Raw genomic sequence first — 18,349 nt, forward strand, 5'->3', positions numbered from 1 at the left:
AAAATACATAAAAAAAGTTGAAAGTAAAAATTCGACACAAATAAACGGGTGTTATATCGGGAGGGCGTTATATCAAAAGTTTGAAAAAAAAAAATAATTTTCAGGAAAATTGCACGCTTGGACGAATTTAAAAAAAATCAAACAAAATTAAAATTTTAGTAATAATGTGTAAACAGTTGTGCAATGAGAATGCATCAGGATAGAAAATAATAATAAATTGTAATAACACTTTTAACATTGATATCTATCCTAGGGTCCTCAGGGAATGTGCTAATGACTGTTGGGGGTCATCTCTCCAAAAATTCATGTCCGCAACAGTCAGTTGTTAAACACCATCTGTTTCCTTATCTCCGCAATAGGGAAAAGTCGCAAAGGATTATGGGAAAGGGGCGTGCACCACGAAAATCTCATATTGAGAGAGAATGTAAATGCAGTATTTATTCCTCTTTCTTTACTCTTCTTTCCGCGAAAAGAAAGTGCCGGAACTCCCAATGCTACCGCAATATTGTACATGTAAACCGGGCTAATATGAACTGAACACGAATCGCCCCCCCCCCCCTTCATACTTGCCGCAAATTTTTAAGTATTTGTTTGTCATTTTTAGGAAGATAGACGCCAACGTTGGCAGAATTTTGATTGGGGAGCATTCGCTGTCCCAGTGTCCATCTTCCCGGGTACGGCACTACTCATGACCCTGTTTGACTGATGTCAGTGTTTCTCAACCGCCGGGCAACGGTTGAGAAACACTGGTCTATTGAGCTCACCCGGCAAATGAGAGAATGTGGGTTCGATTCCCCGCACAAGGGCGGTTGATTTTTCTCTTTTTCCTAAATTAATCTCCGTATCAGCAAGCTGTTGAAAAACCTTCTTATGTAATAGCGATGAGTGGCATCATCCTCGGATAAATAAAGATGGCTAGGAATTTTCATTCAGTACCAACATTGAAAAACAAACTAAAAAAAATTCACAAACCGGACACTTAATTGCCTGAATATTTTTCCTTGAAATTCAAAAATAAAAATTCCTCTTTTTTCCAAGATTTTTAAAAGAAAATACTAAAAAAAAATCCCTTAAGGAGTTCGAATGTTTAGAACACACTTCAGCCTTTGGGGAGATTTAGCAATTCAACGTAGATACCCAATGGTCATTTCTTTTATCAGACCGGGGGAAAAAAAAAGATTAAAAGATACAGTTTTTTCGGAAAAAAATAAGCTCAGAATGGAATGAAAGAAATACAAAACGTCTTGTCAAAAACGATTCTCACAAAAGAACAAAAATAGATACTTTATTTTTCCAAAGTCTATTTTGGAATAAACTCTTTTCTTCGAAGTAAAAGAAACTATTTTTCCATTTTTTTTTTAAAAAAAGAACTTTTATTTGTTTTTTTCTTTCTCATGGGGGGGGGGGGAGGAAAGAAACTGAAAAAAAAAATGAAAAAAAAGGAAATCGTATATAATAAGATTTTTCTCTTAAAAAACCTAAAAAAAAGCCAATTTCCGTTGTTTGAGGAAACTTAAGTAACAAAGATCTTCATTAACTTACGATTTTTTTTTTCTTTCAACCAAACTGTTTTTTCAGCAGTTTTTTTGTTTTTCATTCGTATTTATATATTCTTCATTATTCTGCATTTATGCTTTTTATACTCTTTCAATTACTTCTTTTCTCAATTCATCTGATTTACTTAATTTACCTTTTAATTATTTTGAAGAAAGTAAAATCGGTAAATGAGTGTTACAAACATTGTTAAATGTTAGTTTGATAGTTTTTAATATACAATTGATTTGGTTTTGCTATTTTATATATAATTACTTTATTTTTCTTTACTATCTACAATTTTTTATTTTTGGATTTCAATTATTTTATTTATTTCATTTTTTATGGTGTTTTTTTTTTCCTGTCTGAAAAGATCGGTAACATTTGAAATATATAGTTATTTCTAATTTGTGTTATAGATGGCAGCACATGTAGTTTGTCTATCACGTACGCAAGTCGTTGCAACACCATCTCTAGCAGAGAAGGTGTTGGCTGTTGTAAGCTAGGGTGCCAGAGATCCTCCTTTTTAGTGTCATTTCAAGCGCCCTCCTACGTTTTGGAAAATTCACCTTTTTGTCTTCTTTTTCGAGTTTCCGGAATTATTCTTTTTTTTCCCTGGGGGGGAAATTTTCTTTTCCCTGAAACAAATCTCTCTCCGTCGATGAGAGTTTTTGTATTGTTTTTCGCACTTTTGCACGATATGATCAATCGCCGTCAAAATTTCCAGAATTCACGAACGCAAGTTGCCTACATACGGGGTAGATACTATTATAACCATGATCCAGCTTGCTGCAGGATAATATGAAAAAGATTGTTCGAAAACTGGTTTCTTTTTCGTCCAAAGCTGTAGTGGAAGAAAAACAGCAACATCCATTTTTATAGTACTATTGTTCGCTCACCAACAGCAGATGCCGTGCACCAAAGTGGAGAGAGTGGCGGAAGGGGGGGAGGTTACCTCTTCCAGTTCGGAAATAAAGAAAATTAGATGCACACACAACACTCAACGCTGATTCTTGGCAAAAAACTTCTGGCAAAAATGCATCGATTCCGAAAGAAATGAAAACCTTAAGCGGAAAGAGTTTATGAAATCTTTCAGGAATGCGAATAAATGCAATGAAAATGTTCTTGCATGCCAAAGAAAACCTCGCCATGCTTCAGGCAAAGGCCACAAAGGCAGTAAAACTGACCAGACTGTTACGCTGATAAACGAATAGGGAAACGGTCGTTATTGTTCCTTTTTTTGGGGTATGTTTTAGTTGTTGTTTTTTTGGGGGCCGTTCAAGTATTACGTAAGTAAATTTTTAGCCCTTTTTGACCCCCTTCCCCCCTGTCAGCAAAGTTTCGTCATCATCTCTGCTCCTCTGAATCCTAGGGCATATTGGTGGGATCAGAGACGTACACGGGGGGGGGGGGACCAAGAGGGGCTCGTGCCCCCTTCCCCGACGATCAAATACCTTATAAATGCCATTATAATCAATTTCTGTTAATTTAAATGTTTTTTTGAAATCTACGAACTCAAAATTTATCTTTAATAAATTCATTGAGACCCACCCTCCAAGCCATATAATGATAAATCGAATGAAGGCCCTTGGCCCGCCGACCAAATATGGCCCTGGGGTTTATCTGATGCGGCCTGTCCTCCTCAAACCTAATTTTTTAAAAATTAATTAAGCGGCACACTTACAGATCGCTCAAGTGTCCCGTGGTACAATTCCAGAACATTTAAGCGGCCCGTGGCATATTTTCAGATCACTTAAATGTCCCGAGACACAGTTTCCGAATACTTAAGCATTTTTTCATGATTTTCAGTAACTTTAAGGTATACTTTAATTTGTTTACAGTATTATTAATAATTTTACTCACCTTTAGCATCGTTTTTGCCAGTGATTGGTGATTTTTTTGGTGATACAGTATCAGTAACAATTTGCAATTTTATTTGTGAGCCTTTGGCATCATTTGGACAATGATTGCGATTTCAAGTAATTTCATCGAAGAAATATCGTCAGAGCCTATTCACAAAAGCATATCTTATTAAGTTTCTAACGACATATCTTAAAAATTTTAGAGCATAAATGCAGTTTTTATGGAGCATATTCTGTCGGCTTTCAGGTCATATAAAAATCCTATCCTTACTAATAACATTCAAAATCCAATCCTAATGTTGAAGTTTGGTATTGATAATTTACAAATGCAGTGACAATAATTAAACTCATGGTACTCAGAGCAGTAAGACCAAAAAAAAAAACATTTCAAATAAAATTTTCTGTCCCTGCTTAAATCAGATGATGCGAAATAGATTCAGCAAAAGTTTAAAAAAAAAATAGTTCAAATTTTCGCAACCAGGGTAAGAGGATGACGCCGTAATGATGATTCTCAGATATTGAGCGCGTGAAACCTTCGTATATGGTAGCGGAGAGTGACGTCATCTTTGCATAAGTCGCCATCTGGTGGCAGCGTCAGCAGTTGCGAGCTTGGCCTGAGTCACGTCCGACCGTCCACGTACCGCCCCGTTCAGTGCACACGAGCTCCAAGGAAAGATTGAGAGATTCGTTGCCTTTGTAGTCCAGTGGTCTAGGCCAGTGATTCTCAACTATTAGAAGCCCACGGTCCGTTAGGTTTCGTTTTGGTGAGTGGAAGCCTGGTCATACACTCGTGTAATGTAGAATAGATGGGTAAAAATGAAACGGTGAACACACGCAGCTCAGGGCCCGGCGGTTGAGAAGCACTGGTCTAGGGCGTTCACCCAGAAAGTGAAAAGACGTGTGTTCGATTCCTCGTAACGGCAGCTGGATTTTCAAATGTAAGACGGTCTGGTAGGCGCCAAAATCTTCTTTTTTCCACCATCAATATGTGATACATGGCTATATATAGTAGCTGTATTGAACTAGCTTCATGTGACGAGGAAAAAAAAAGAGAAATTAGAGAGAAAAACTACAAAAATAATAATATAAACATAGTTGTTTCTGTCAAATTTTGAAAACAAAAATGATTACTGCTTCGTGACCGCGATATGATGGGTTGGCAAAGCTAACGTGGCCATAATTATCACGAGAAAATACGCAAATTTGTTGATGACCCCGAATAACGTCCTCTCTTATCGGACTTTGGCGAGGGATCACCGGTCATTTCACGAACTAGCTGGCCAAAGCTAGAAATTCAGACATCGGCCTAGTCAATTTACAACGAAATTGACCAATTGGTATATTTTTTGGGCTTTGGCAGTAACATATGCGAATTGCTCATTACCCGAATTTCCACTGTGCTTCATACCACGTCATAAAACAACTATAATACCTGTGATTTCTCCATAGATTGGCAGCATTAAAGAAGTGACGAACCATTAAAAAAGCATATGCATGTCTGAAACATATTGTTAAGGAACCACGGTAACCTAAATAAAAATTCTAAATGTCATTGTTGAGGTAAACAACCAATGTTGTCTGACAGTTCTCAGCCCATTTTACGCATTTGAACAGCTCCGACAAACTTGTAAGTAGCCTATCGTTCGAGTTGGGTCCTGTTTGGTATATATGGAAAATTTCGTACACCGGTCTAAAATTGTGAATTTGTATGGATAACAGACAGAAAATCAATTTTGTATACAGGGTGTCCTGTAAATCCTAATCCGGCCTTTATCTCATCATGTATTTTCTTTATCTCATGCCTTTATCTCATGTATTTGTATTTGTATTTGTATTTGTATAACCGTTCATCTTAGAGATATGGTTCTAATTTAGAAAAAAATGCTCAAAATATATATATGTCCAGGAGTCATGAAACAAAACAGCAAAGTGAGTCCTTAAACAAAAAATCTCAACTTATATACGTCCCCCCTGTCCTCTAACTTTCAATTAGAAAATTGTTTCCTGTGTCTCCTGAGGAAAACGAAGAACTTCCACGCTTCTAAGTACAGGGCGTCCATAATTAAAAGACCCTATTTTGAAGTAGCCTACAGGCGAAACCAGTCATCAGAAAAGTGTGAAATTTTGTGGAGGACTTCATGAAGTGGGGATGGGAATTCTCGATTCAGGGGGCGGGGCGGGAGGATTAGTTGCTCATGCCACCACCAGAGGGCGTTCCACTTTGAATACATGTAGTAAACATGCAAATTTATGTGATGTCACACAGCAGCTGTTATAAAACCTAGAAACATTCGCGATGATCTTGTTTCTTTCTCACAACGACGATAAGTTTTACCAAAAAGTCCCTCCCCACTTTCGCTACGGCTTTGCTTGGATGGTGCAGAATTTGGGAACCAGAAAATCTGCACGCTATCTTAGAGGTTCCGTTGCATTTACCAAAAGTGACGGTATGGTGTGGATTTACTGCATCGCACATTTATTCTCAGTCCCTACTTCTACGAGGAGTTACGTTCTACAGGTCCAGTGACATATTCGATCACCGGGAGGCGATATGCATTGCTGTTACAGAACGAAATTGTTCCGGGTCTGCAAGCACGTCTCTGCCTTGCAGACACAATATTTATGCAAGACGGAGCTCCTCCACACATTGCAATGTGAGTTAAGAATGTTCTTAAAACACATTTTACAGAAGAACGTGTAATCAGCCGACACTTCCCTAATCTATCGCCTCCCCGACCTTAATCCATGCGATTTTTGGCTTTGGGGGCATTTGACAATCCAAGAATACACCTGACCTTAAAGGCAGCAAGCATTTCACGCCACGTGCTGAAAATTTCCCCGCACACACTTCAGTCAGTTGTGGAACATGCCATCTTGCGATTTTACATGGTATCTGAAAATGATGGCCATCATGTTTTGGTGGAACATGTTTTGTTGCAGTAACAATTGTAAAAGTGTTTAACATTTGTTAAAATTGTAAACTATTGCCTAAATGTGCCATTTCTTATTAAAACGCCCTCTGGTGGTGACATTTGCTACTACCCCCCCCCCCCCCCCGAAACAAATTCCTATCACTTCCTGAATTCATCCACAAAATTTCACTATGTTCTGATGACTGGTTTCGCCTGTAGGCTAATTTAAAATAGGGTCTTCTAATTATGGACGTTCTGTACAATTTTCGCTGAGATATTTAAGCTTAAAAATTGGAGAAAAATTGGGAAAGAACAGCCTAAAATAACGGACAAGGTTTCTTTCTCTCATTTATGCTGACCTTTCCAACTTTCCTCCGATTTTTGAGCTCAAATACCTCAGCTGACATTCCACTTAGAAGCGTGGTTTTTGCTACTCTTCTTGGTCCCGGGAGAGACAGGGCAACAACTTTCTAATTCAAAGTTAGAAGCCAAGAGACTGTATAAAAATTTATATGTTTTTATTTTATGACATATCGTGCTTCTACTCTTGAAACTGGTACAGAGTGATTCCTGGACACATTTTGGACATTATCTTATGTTAGAATCACGCCTCTCTACGACGAACGGTTCATCATTATATAGATTACGTCAAAAATTTCTATTCCTAAAGAAATTTTGTCATTTTTCTAATTTCTTTCGATGAATATTTCAATTTTTTTGTAATAAATTTCATACATTCGTTTCAAAATATTCCATCTGTTTTACGAAATCGTTTCCCAATTTCTTCTTTCCATGCATCAAAATCAGTGAAAAGAAAAAAGAACCATTTTTCCTCCTTCTTCATACCTAAATGGCGTAAGCATAAAGCTTCTTTTACATCGAATTTGTTACATTTCTGAAAACAACTTTTCCCATTTACGAAATCAAAAACTTTTTAGTGTGTTAAAATTTTCTTTTCTTTCTCCACCGCCAAAAGGAAGCCAACACTTTTCACTTTTTGAAGAATAGATTTAAAGAGAGGAATAGTTTTTTTTTTATTATTTTATCCCGGCAAGCATGTTTTCGTAAGAGCTTTTAGTTTTCTTTTCCCAAACATGTCGAAACTTGAGAGAAACGATCCATAGTAAAAGCATAATTTTCGCGTTTATATATCAGAAGGAGTTTTCAAAAATCAGGAGCATCGGGATCGAGGGAAAAAAGAAAGCAAAGGATCTTTCCCGGAAATGGAAAATAGAATCCCGTTAAAAATGCTGCCATACTGAAGAAAAAGAGAAGATTTTATCAAACCAATGAAAACCATAGATAAAAATATAAGAGGAATCCCTCAAGTTAAGAAAAGTATTCCATAAATTTTTATGTAATTTACTTAGAAAATGAGTTTCATCTTTTACCCCATAATTTAGCTGCATGTAAAAATTTATTACCTATTCTATATTTTTCTCGCTTATGATGCGTTTGTTATACATTATTTTACGTTTTTCATTCGTTGCGTTTGTTATTAGGCTCAATTATTATTAAATTTACGATTTTTATGAATATTTACATTTTTGTTATGTTTGGTTATGTTCTCGTTTTATAATTGGGTTATTTATAAAGTTATACATCAAGTTGGTGAGAAAATGACGTCGAAAAATTTTGCTAATACATGTGTAAGATCGATCTATTGATCGATATATTGTAATAATTTATTATATTATTAAATTATATGGTGAAAAATACTTTAAAACACCAAAATCTATATTTTAGTTATTCATTCATTTATTGTAAATTTTTTTTTCGTGTGCATTTTAATTAATTTCTTCAATAATATCGGTCTAAAATGAAATTATGTTTTAAAATTAAGTTTATAATGACATGATGTCGCTCTCCACTTGTTAATGCAAGATTTACGGAAAACTGGATTTTGTGAAGATATTTATTTTTTGAGATATTGATTTTTTGTTGAGGAAAAAACTCATCTCTACCTCTACCGGGGGTAGGGTAGAAAACCCGGGTTGAGAGCACTCGTCCGGCAAGCGAGGGACCACATTGTAAGGTTTTCTAAACAATTCCGAAGTATGTGTTCATCCCTTCACAGTTTTTTGTTACACCGGTTATCCTATGAATTCGTAAATAGTTTAAAAAGTCATAAAAATTGAAAGAATTGTTATATTATTATTATATGTTATAAAGAATTGTTATATGGGTTTGTGGAAAACTTATTTTCTCGGGAAGAAGGAATTTTTTGGTCCGGAAAAAATCAATTTCAACTGTTGTTGTTAGACGGCGCTGAACGTCAGTCCGGCAGGAGTAAAAGGACCTAAACCTCTCTCCAGTCTCTACTATGTCCGAAACGTTCGGTCGGTGATCTGTGTGGTTGAGATAAAACAACTGCACCAATTTTAACATCACAATGAAAACCTTATATTAACGCCAGTATCAGGAAAATTGAGAAATAAGATGTAAATCGCACACCACGCATTTTGCTGGATTTGATTTGCCTATTTACTTTCGTGTAGCGATCTCTATCGACATAAGCCTGAACAAATTTTTTTCTGTATTAAAAAAAAAATCCCTCTTTGTGAGAACAATTTTTCGCCAGCACCATTCAAATATACCAATACCTTTAATTTTTTTTTTTTTTTGAGTTTTTAAACTATTTGCTAACTCATGGACACCCTGTACATTTCTGTGCTTTAATGCTTCGAATAAACACTAAAATAGTTTTGCTAGAATTTTCAAAGTAACCCGTAAATTTTATTGATCAAAACTCCAATTTTTATAGCAGACAGACCGAGTTATACGGTATGCACAAAAACAATGCAACGTGCTTTGTTCCTCCAGTCTTTCATAGCCATGTTGAATTCAGCTTTCAATAACATTCTCTTTCCAGCTATTATTTTCAAAATCTAATTAGACATTTCTTTTGAATCCATGAATAATTCCTAATCCATTCTTACTGAAAATGTTCCAAAAAAAAAAAAGTAAAATCTTCTGTCAAATTCGTTTTCCCGGAAAATAATGTTATTATACACAATGGAAATCCTGTAAATACGTGAAAGATCCCAGAATTCCATTCTTTCTCGGAGACAGACAGAAACTATATAGAGAAAGCTTTCTTATCTTTATTTCACTTTGGCCAAAACACTTTTTTTCTTTTTTCAGTTTCGTACACGGGGATGGATATTTACTTCCGAAACTTCTGGGCGTTAGTTCTTCAAACGATCCAAACAAGTCGATTTTTGTCCGAGAATCGTTCGGGGGAACAGAATAAGAATAGAATGCATTGTCTTCCTTTTTTGTCCTTAAAAGAATGGACCTTATTTATTATTGAATAAGGGAAAACAAACGGAATATATTACCCTGTTTTGTTTTTCTTTTTTGCTTCCGTCCGACAGAAACGGACAATGAAAAACATTGGAAGAGGCGCAACGTCTGTTTGTGACGTTTGGGGAATAATGACTGGTGCAAAAATATTGAGTTTATTAGGCGTAACACGGCTTGCGCTTGCCATTAATTTCCATATATGCACATCCCGTTGTCATCTGTAAATGACGCATTTATAAATAACCTTTCATTTTTTTTTTTCCGTTCTTGTCAATACCATTATGGTACGTCGGATTTAGTCGTAATTATATTACCGATGATGATTATGGCGGATGTTTTGACATCGGTAATTAAGCGTTTGGACATGGAGAGTTTTCATACAGCGAAGTATGATCGTATGTAGCTGCGTAATGAGGAATCATTGAGAGTTGTCAATGTTAACATACGCAAGTTCTCTGCTCGGGTATATTCAGGGTTATCGAAAATTGAATTTGTGTAATTGAATGGGGGATTTGAGGAATGTTGTACCTGCGGTACAAATATAAATGACGGTGCTGGGAAATATTAATACGATATCTTCGCCATCGATTGTATTCAGTCATGGGCAACATGCGCTGCTCTGGGACAAATATTAGTGGATAAATGAGCTTATTTTAGGGTGGCATTTTTCAAGTAAAACGGATTAAGTTTTGATTCGTCCGGAGAAGGATGGGAAAAATCGAACTGCACAGGGTCGTAAGCAGTGGTGTGCCAAGGATTTGCGAGGTTATTTATTTACTTTTTTTGCTGAGTTTTTCTTTTTATTGTCCTTAAAGAAGGGACCTTATTTATTATTGGATAAGAAAGCGAACGGAATATTATTACCCTGATTTTTTGTTTTGTTTCCATCCGATAGAAACGGACAATAAAAAACATTGGAGGAAGAATGACTGGTACAAAAAAATATTGAGTTTATTAGGCGTAACGCGCCTTATGTTCGCCATCAATTTCCATGTGTGTATGCACAATTGTACATCTCGTCATCTGTAAATGAAACATTTATAAATACCATTTTATATTTTCCCGTGCAACATCATTATGGTACGCTGGATCTATCCGTAATTATATTATCGATGATGATAGCGGATGTTTTGGAATCGGTATCGGCATTTGGACATGGAGAGGTCTCATATAGCGAAATATGATCATGTGTAAGAGTGTAATGATGAGGGCTCGTATTTTTATGTCCCTGAAGATGAAACGTCGTTGCTGATCGGTAAATTCAGGTTTTTTTTTAACCTATCTGCAACGACGTTTCATCTTTAGGGCATAAAAAAATCCGAGCTCTAGTAATGAAGAATCATTGAGAGTTGTCGATGTTAACATACGTAAATTCCTTGCTCAAATATATTCAAGGTTGTCGAAATAGGAATGTTTGTAATTAAATGGGGTTTTGTTGAATGTTGTCAGGGAAATATTACAGTAAGGTCTGTTTCAAGACAAGCCGACGTCATGAGTGAAGTCATTGCTCAAGTAGAACCGAGTGCGCCAGCTTTGCCATCCTGTTAATTACTACAGTTTGCAATCACTGTATAGTTACTACGCATTTCACTGAATTATTTCCAAAATTAACTATTCGATTGTTGTCAGTATTTGTACATTTATTGGCTTGCTTCGTTCAACTATTTAAAAATTCAAAAATAAGAAATTTCTCATTTGCTCATAACTTTCACTGAGAGTATTTTTCTTCCCTGATCCAATTCAGTTGGATCACGTACGTTAATTCATTTTTGTTGGGTTAATTGGAAGCCATCTTGAGACAGTGATAGTTTTAATCATCTTTTCAACTGTCTAATAATTCTTTATCCTCTTTTTGTTTTCATACGAATTGAGGTGAAGCTTTTAGACGCCTTGGACTTCGTCATTGCCAATATAAAAACATCTGAAGCAATTTTCATGAGTTCAATTTCAGAAAGAGTTTAAAGTTACATATCTACCTTTGAAAGCATGTGTTTAAAGTTTCCATAGATCTCTTTTCTGTGTACTGCATGCAAGTGCTAATAGGTAAACTAATTTACAGGGTGGAACGCCTAACTGAATTTTATACGACTATCAGTGATTTTTATAATCAATATTAAAATATTCCTCTGTGAATAAACACTCATAAATTAATTTTATTCTGCCACCAGACGGCGACTTATGTGACGGGGGTTTTATTCCCCGCAGAGGCAGTTGTACAATACAGCATCGATTATCCGAAACAATTGGGGATTAAGGGTGTTCGGATTCACTTGCTTTGCGGATAACCGATCATTAACGGAAAAAAAAAAATTACGCAGTGTCATCGGAGATATCAAACAAAGAAAGATTGATATTAAACACAAAACTCTATAGGATTTGTGTCACACGTCTTACAAATAACACAGAGACAAGGCCTCCACATCCTTGAGCAGGTCCCTTAGGCTGAAATCTTTAGCGCCTCCCCCCCAAACCAAACTTTTCACGGGTCCTTATACCCTTATATAGTAAATTTATAACATGAAAAACAAAAAAATAATAGTAATTGTCCTGGGCCTCATTAAAGTAGGTCTTCAGTTAAGGAAAAAAAGTCCAAAATTTTCTTTTGTTTCAGAGCTTGACTGTTTTTTTCCCTCCCACTAATTATCGCAAACGTTTAAAAGATAGCAATAGGACAGCATCACATTCTTCTTATGACCCCATGGCCGTCTCAAGGCAGTGAATTTGCCGACTAGAACGCTTTCGGTTAAGCGATGTTTCGGTTGATCGGTATTCGAATAATCGATGCCATACCGTATTTTCTTTTCTGAATTCATCTGCGCATCAAGCAGCTCTTGAAACCTCCATATGGATGGCAGAGAGTGACATCATCTTCGGATATTAGCCGTTTTCAACATTTTTCTTTGGGGAGGGGCGGGATGATGCAATAACTTCCAATTCAGTATTTGCAGTAACAATTTATTTTCCGCCATTAGCGATTTCAGCCATAATTGGAAAACTTTTCTATACTTGGCTGCTGTTTTCACAAGCAGTCGGTAATATCCCTTATTTTCTATTATTCTTTTTTCTATCTTCCCAGGTTCCTCAGGGTAATAGGTCCTACTCCTTCCTGCTAATGATTTGTTGGGCGCAGTCGCACAGATATACAGGATTAGTGTTGCTGAGGGTATCGTCCCAAGGGATTGGAAACTCGCTAATGTTGTTCCGATATTTAAGAAGGGTAGTAGAGAAGCGGTGTCAAATTATCGTCCAGTGAGTTTGACGAGCTCCCTCTCAAAAATTTTGGAGATTATCATCATTAGGCAGTTTGTGAAGTGGATAGACGAGAATTATATATTGGCGGATAATCAGCATGGGTTCAGGAAGGGGAAGTCATGTGTAGCTAACCTCCTTTGCTTCTATGATCACGTGACGAAGGCTTTGGGTAATGGCAAGAATGTAGATGTTGTTTACCTTGATTTCCAGAAGGCATTTGATCAGGTCCAATATGGTAAACTCTTAAAGCATTTACATGAGATTGGAATTGGAGGCAACTTGCTGAATTGGATAGAATAGAATAGAATCGTGATTAAGAGATAGGTCGCAACAAGTTATGGTAAACGGGAAATTCTCTAGTTGCACAGACGTCACAAGTGGAGTTCCTCAATGAAGTGTCCTTGGCCCCATACTTTTTTCACTTTTTATCGATAAACTCAATCAGGGTATCGATGGGATTACTAGCAAATTCGCAGATCACGTGAAGCTAATGGGGGTAATCAAAGGAATCAAAGGAATCAAAGCGATAGAGAGTTGCTCCAAAGCAAATTAAACAGGATTGCAGCATGGGCAAATGAATGGAGCATGACGTCTAGCGTTGACAAGTGCATGGTCGCTCACTTTGGTTCTCTTACGAGTTGAATGGTGTCGCTATCCCGGATGCAATTAGGGTCACCGATTTGTGAATTCTCAATGACGAGCTGCCGACTTAGGTTTTCTGAACATTGTTCAGCAGTGGTCAAAAAATCGAATAGAATGCTTGGTTTGATTTTCAAAAAAGTCTCTTCGCGTTCTCCTAAAGTCATTCTTCCGCTTTTTTGAAGCTTAGTTCGTCCTCGACTGGAGTATGCTGTAAGGTTTTGGGGACCATACCTACAGAGGGACATAGACTTGCTTGAAAGGGTGCTGAGAAGAGTTACGCGTGTCCTTATTGGCACACGGGAAGATATGATCGAAGTGTTCAAAATTTTCAACGGGGTGGATAGGATGGACATGAACTTTTAGTACACCGCCAATCGACTACTTTTACATGGGGACACCAGTATCGATTGTTGAGGGACAATGCAAGGTTATGGTGTCGCCGGGAACTTTTCTCTAATAGGGTTGTTAATAAATGGAATAGCTTACCCCCGGAGGTAGTAAATTCTACCACAATTGACACTTTTAAAAAGAAATACGATAAACATGTTGGGGTAAATAGAGAAGCTATCCATACTTAGAATAAGGCAATTATAATATTCTTTATGGGCATTGTACCATGTGTATATATTGTTCATAATTTTTGTGATTGTGTTTTTAATTATGCTGTATTTTTGAAATATATGACATCCGTATTTGTTATGGACATTTTTTCTCAGCCACCCCGTTGAGCATTTTGCCTGTTGTGCAGTTGTATTTTTATTTGTAATTGTATTGCAAAATCTTAGTTTCCCCCTTTTTTGTATATGTCACGGTAAATGTGATATTGGTTATTATACTCAATACCCGGTTATTGTTCATACTTACCAATCGTCTCGGTAAGTTGGATAAATTTATCACTTTCACCGGAGATCATGGACAATACCCTAGCGTCGTTGTAAATTTGATGAATACTAAAAATATTATCAGTGTTATTGGTGATTATGAACAATAACTGTGTTGGTAAATTTGATACGTACTTGAAATGTGTTAACCTTTATCTGTGATTATGTTCTTAAAGGATAGACATTATACCCACGTGTAATTCGTGAATTTGACGAAATGAAAAAAAAAATTACTAATGAGTCTAACATGTGTGATGAATACAGTCGCAACCCGATATAATGATAACAAATTTTACGACCGTACTCCGATATAACGATACAACACATGTATGAATCATCATGTATAATATATGATACAGTTTATCGTGCTTACCAAAGACGCGATTCTTTGATATTACGCATAATCGGCTTTAAAAGTGATTAATTTAGCGAAATTTATCAAACTTACCATGATATACTCGGCGATTATGCGTAATAACCGGATTTATCACAGCCACATATGTGTATGTATATATATAGTATATATATATTTCTGTGCATGAAATGTAATCAGCCTAAGCATATGTAAATATTTTTCCATTTATTTGTTGTTTCACTTCCAGCAGTGGAGTTTGACGAACTGGACCTATTGCCACCACGCTATCGACCTGAAAGGATAAATGCCCTGTGTAGGCTGACGAATTTCAGCAGGAATGAAATAAAGCTAATGTACCAGGGCTTCAAACAGGTGAGTGCTTGGTAAAATACCTCTTCCCGAAAACACTCGGACAGAATATTTTCCGTAAATACAGTATAATCTTCGTTCCGGCGGGAACCTGAGTAAAGTTCTTAGTATATACACACATATGAAAAGGTACTTTACTTTTGTGAAAGATTAATGAAACTTGTGTGCATGTGGACAGGACAGTGTATATACTATCTTTTTGAAGAGTCTCCTCTCAGCAGCTCGAAGAGTCGCGAACTAATAGAACTTCCCTGGAATCTCTCGCGTGGTGGTGGTCGGTGCTAATTGTGGAATTCCGTGAACGTGGCTTTTCTACGTCTCGTGCACTAATTCTCATGCAAATTTAGTAAATGGCAAATGTTATTACCTGTGAAAGTGTTGTGCTCAAACTAATGGCTTCCCAGCAATCCGTGTTGTGTATGTGATGTGTGTTAGAGCGGGTTGCTTAATATATCTTGCACGGAAGTACACTCACATACACGCCACGGTGGACCTTACCAGACTGTGATCGCCGTATACAAATCACGTATAGGAAGCCTGTTTGTGAATATACACGCTCAACTATAGGGGGGGGGGGCTTTACAAGAGAGAGAGAGTGTCTGTCCTCTTGAGTTTGAAAGTGATTGATAATATTCTCCGGTTGGACATTAACTTAATATTCCCCTTACCATGTGAATTATCATTACCAAAATAGTTGCTCTTATATGTGACAAATTTAATAGAGCGCGGTTGTTATAGCATGATTTCGTGAGCAGGAATTCATGATGACGGGACGAATTTGTCGCCATTCAGATGGACGAACTGCTAAAGCTCACAGCCTAGATCACAGATTTCCAATTGGCACAAATCCGAAGATTCCTTGGCCGAACACCAAGGGCTAAGAAGAACCCATCATTAAGCTGTGTGGTCATTCACTTTATTGTCGTTTCAATTTCTGATTTTTGTTTTGGGATTCCCCAAAGCGGACGCCTTATCAACCCGCCAGTGCTTGTGTCAAAATTCAGACTTGGGGACGTGTGTTGAGTGTATCAGACCCGCATGTATATTTTTGTGATATTTTTAAACTAAAGGGCAACGATTTTTTTTGTTTTGGTCATTTTTTGGATTCAAAAGACACCTGATTAGATTGAAAAAAAAAATCGTCGTTTTAATTGCATTCTTAGCTCTCTGTAGTTTTTCGGTTTCATTCTAAACTTCGAGTGAGTGTCATGGTCGCTGATAAATACTTCACCACTCGCTTTAGCCTTTTCTTCGAAAATTTATTCGTCTGCCCTATTTTTGGTAGCCAAAATGTTCTTTTGCTGCTACACATTTCGTCTTAATTGGTTCCGAGATAACGGTTCGAGATGAAAGGTGAAAAAGTGCATTTTGGATTGATACAGGCATCAATTCGTTTCCCTTACCAAAAACATAGAAATTTATGACCAACATGACGCGTGTTTCTCCACGCCAGCATGAAGAGGACGTGGTTCAGACGACGACAATTTTATAAAGAATATATAGACATATGTTTGATGTATACAACATCTGATGAAGTATGGTATACTTGGTATTTTGCCATTCTGCCATTCGAAACCATCGCAAAGTAGACCCCCCCCCCCCACACACACACACACATAGTAACCATTTGGCATGCGCATGGAAAGGAAAATGAAGTTGTTTTGCTCGGAGGTAGGGTAGGTATGTGAATAACCGGTGGTATAAATGACAATGCGTGACTTTATTGCATGGTGTTTCACCGAAAGAGGACTGCGAAAGAGGTTTTTCTTGATTTGCGCGTACGCCACACACACACACACACGCACACTCACACACACACACACACGCACACTCACACACACACACACACACACACACACGCACACTCACACACACACACGCACACTCACACACACACACACACACACACACACTGATTTGCCCGGCTTTGGGGCCATTCAAGTATACGTAAGCAGATTTTTAGCTATTTTTGACCACCCCCACCCCCTTGTCAGCAGCTTAGTATACTTCATATCTTCCAAAAGGGTGGTTGATGACGTAAGAAACCTTCAAACTCCCCCCCCCCCCGTTATCAAAAAGTCAGCAAATCCGAAACCCTCTTTCCCCTGCCTGACGCTGACGTAATACTTGAATGACCCCTTTTTCACTTCTTTTAGTTTGCAGTGTTTCTAATAATAGTAAAAATTGGATTGCAAAACACGTGTATACTGTAAAGAGAAACGATGTCACTCTCCGCTGTTGATACGAAACACGAAAGCCTGGATAACCAAGCGGAGATCGCGTGGAATGTGAATTTTCTTTCTGAACAACATCTTGATCTCCGCTTGGTTATCCAGTCTTTCGTACTTCGTAAGTGTACACTGGTTTGAAGGTCAGAGTTTACTGCTTTTCGTTTACGAGGGGAAAAGGAGTGAATTTTGTGTTTGCATTTGTTCAGTGTATCACCCGTTGCGAATACTATTACTTTTAAATTTTGTGCAAAAATAAAAGAACGAGTGCTAGGGAGCGGCTCAAAACTGAATATTCAGTTCATTTAGTTCTAAGGAAAAAGCCAACTTTTTTATAATAAATACAAATACAAATACAACGCCACAACAGGCAAATTGCCCAACGAGGTGGCTGACTTAAGAACATCATGGATCCCCCCCGAGCCCCTACCTACTACTGCTACACCACACATGCACCCCCCCCCCCCCGCTGAACCACCCAACGAATCGGTACATGCGGGGATGTGCGTGTACGTGTAGTGCAACCTGACGTAAAGTTTGTTTCTGTGTAATGCTTGTTATGTGTAGTGCTGCCATCTGCCACCAGTTTTTCTAAATACGAGTGAAGTGTAATGACTGAGTAATTAATCGTTGTAGGACTGTTGCTCTCTGTGGCGAGACTTTTTAACGGGGAGATCGGCTTGCATTTGCGCCTTGAAGTTGGGAACCACAGAAAACCAACTTCAGCCGACCACCACTGTGGGGTTCGAACCCGGATCCTCGCATCACGAGTCCGGCACTAAAACCACTCGACCACCACAGCATAAGAATGCTGTTTTAAATTTATTTAAAAAATACTAATGATATAATTGAAAAAATACTTTAATAATAAATTAACAATACTTGTGAGAGTTTTGATTACTGATTTGAATTTATATCATCGATTTGAATTTAAAATTGCTAATCAAAAACCATGGTTATTATTGGACGCAATATGACAGGAAAAAAAACCTGTCAAGTGGTTAAAAAA

At 37.4% G+C, this 18,349-nt stretch overlaps 1 protein-coding gene across 1 annotated transcript in view; it reads left to right on the plus strand.

Annotated features, from left to right (window-relative positions):
* LOC149068708 (A-type potassium channel modulatory protein KCNIP1-like) overlaps positions 1-18,349 on the plus strand; it is a 146,743-nt gene that overhangs the window by 65,539 nt on the left and 62,855 nt on the right. Inside the window, exon 2 of the mRNA XM_089250697.1 lies at positions 14,991-15,115. Within this exon, the coding sequence (XP_089106823.1) occupies positions 14,991-15,115 (125 nt within the window). The remainder of the gene's footprint in view (positions 1-14,990; positions 15,116-18,349) is intronic.

The sequence above is a fragment of the Pholcus phalangioides genome, unplaced genomic scaffold, assembly GCF_987345545.1.
Source record: "Pholcus phalangioides strain wild (caught in Gottingen) unplaced genomic scaffold, Ppha-v1.0 ptg000024l_1, whole genome shotgun sequence".
NCBI lineage: Eukaryota > Metazoa > Arthropoda > Arachnida > Araneae > Pholcidae > Pholcus > Pholcus phalangioides.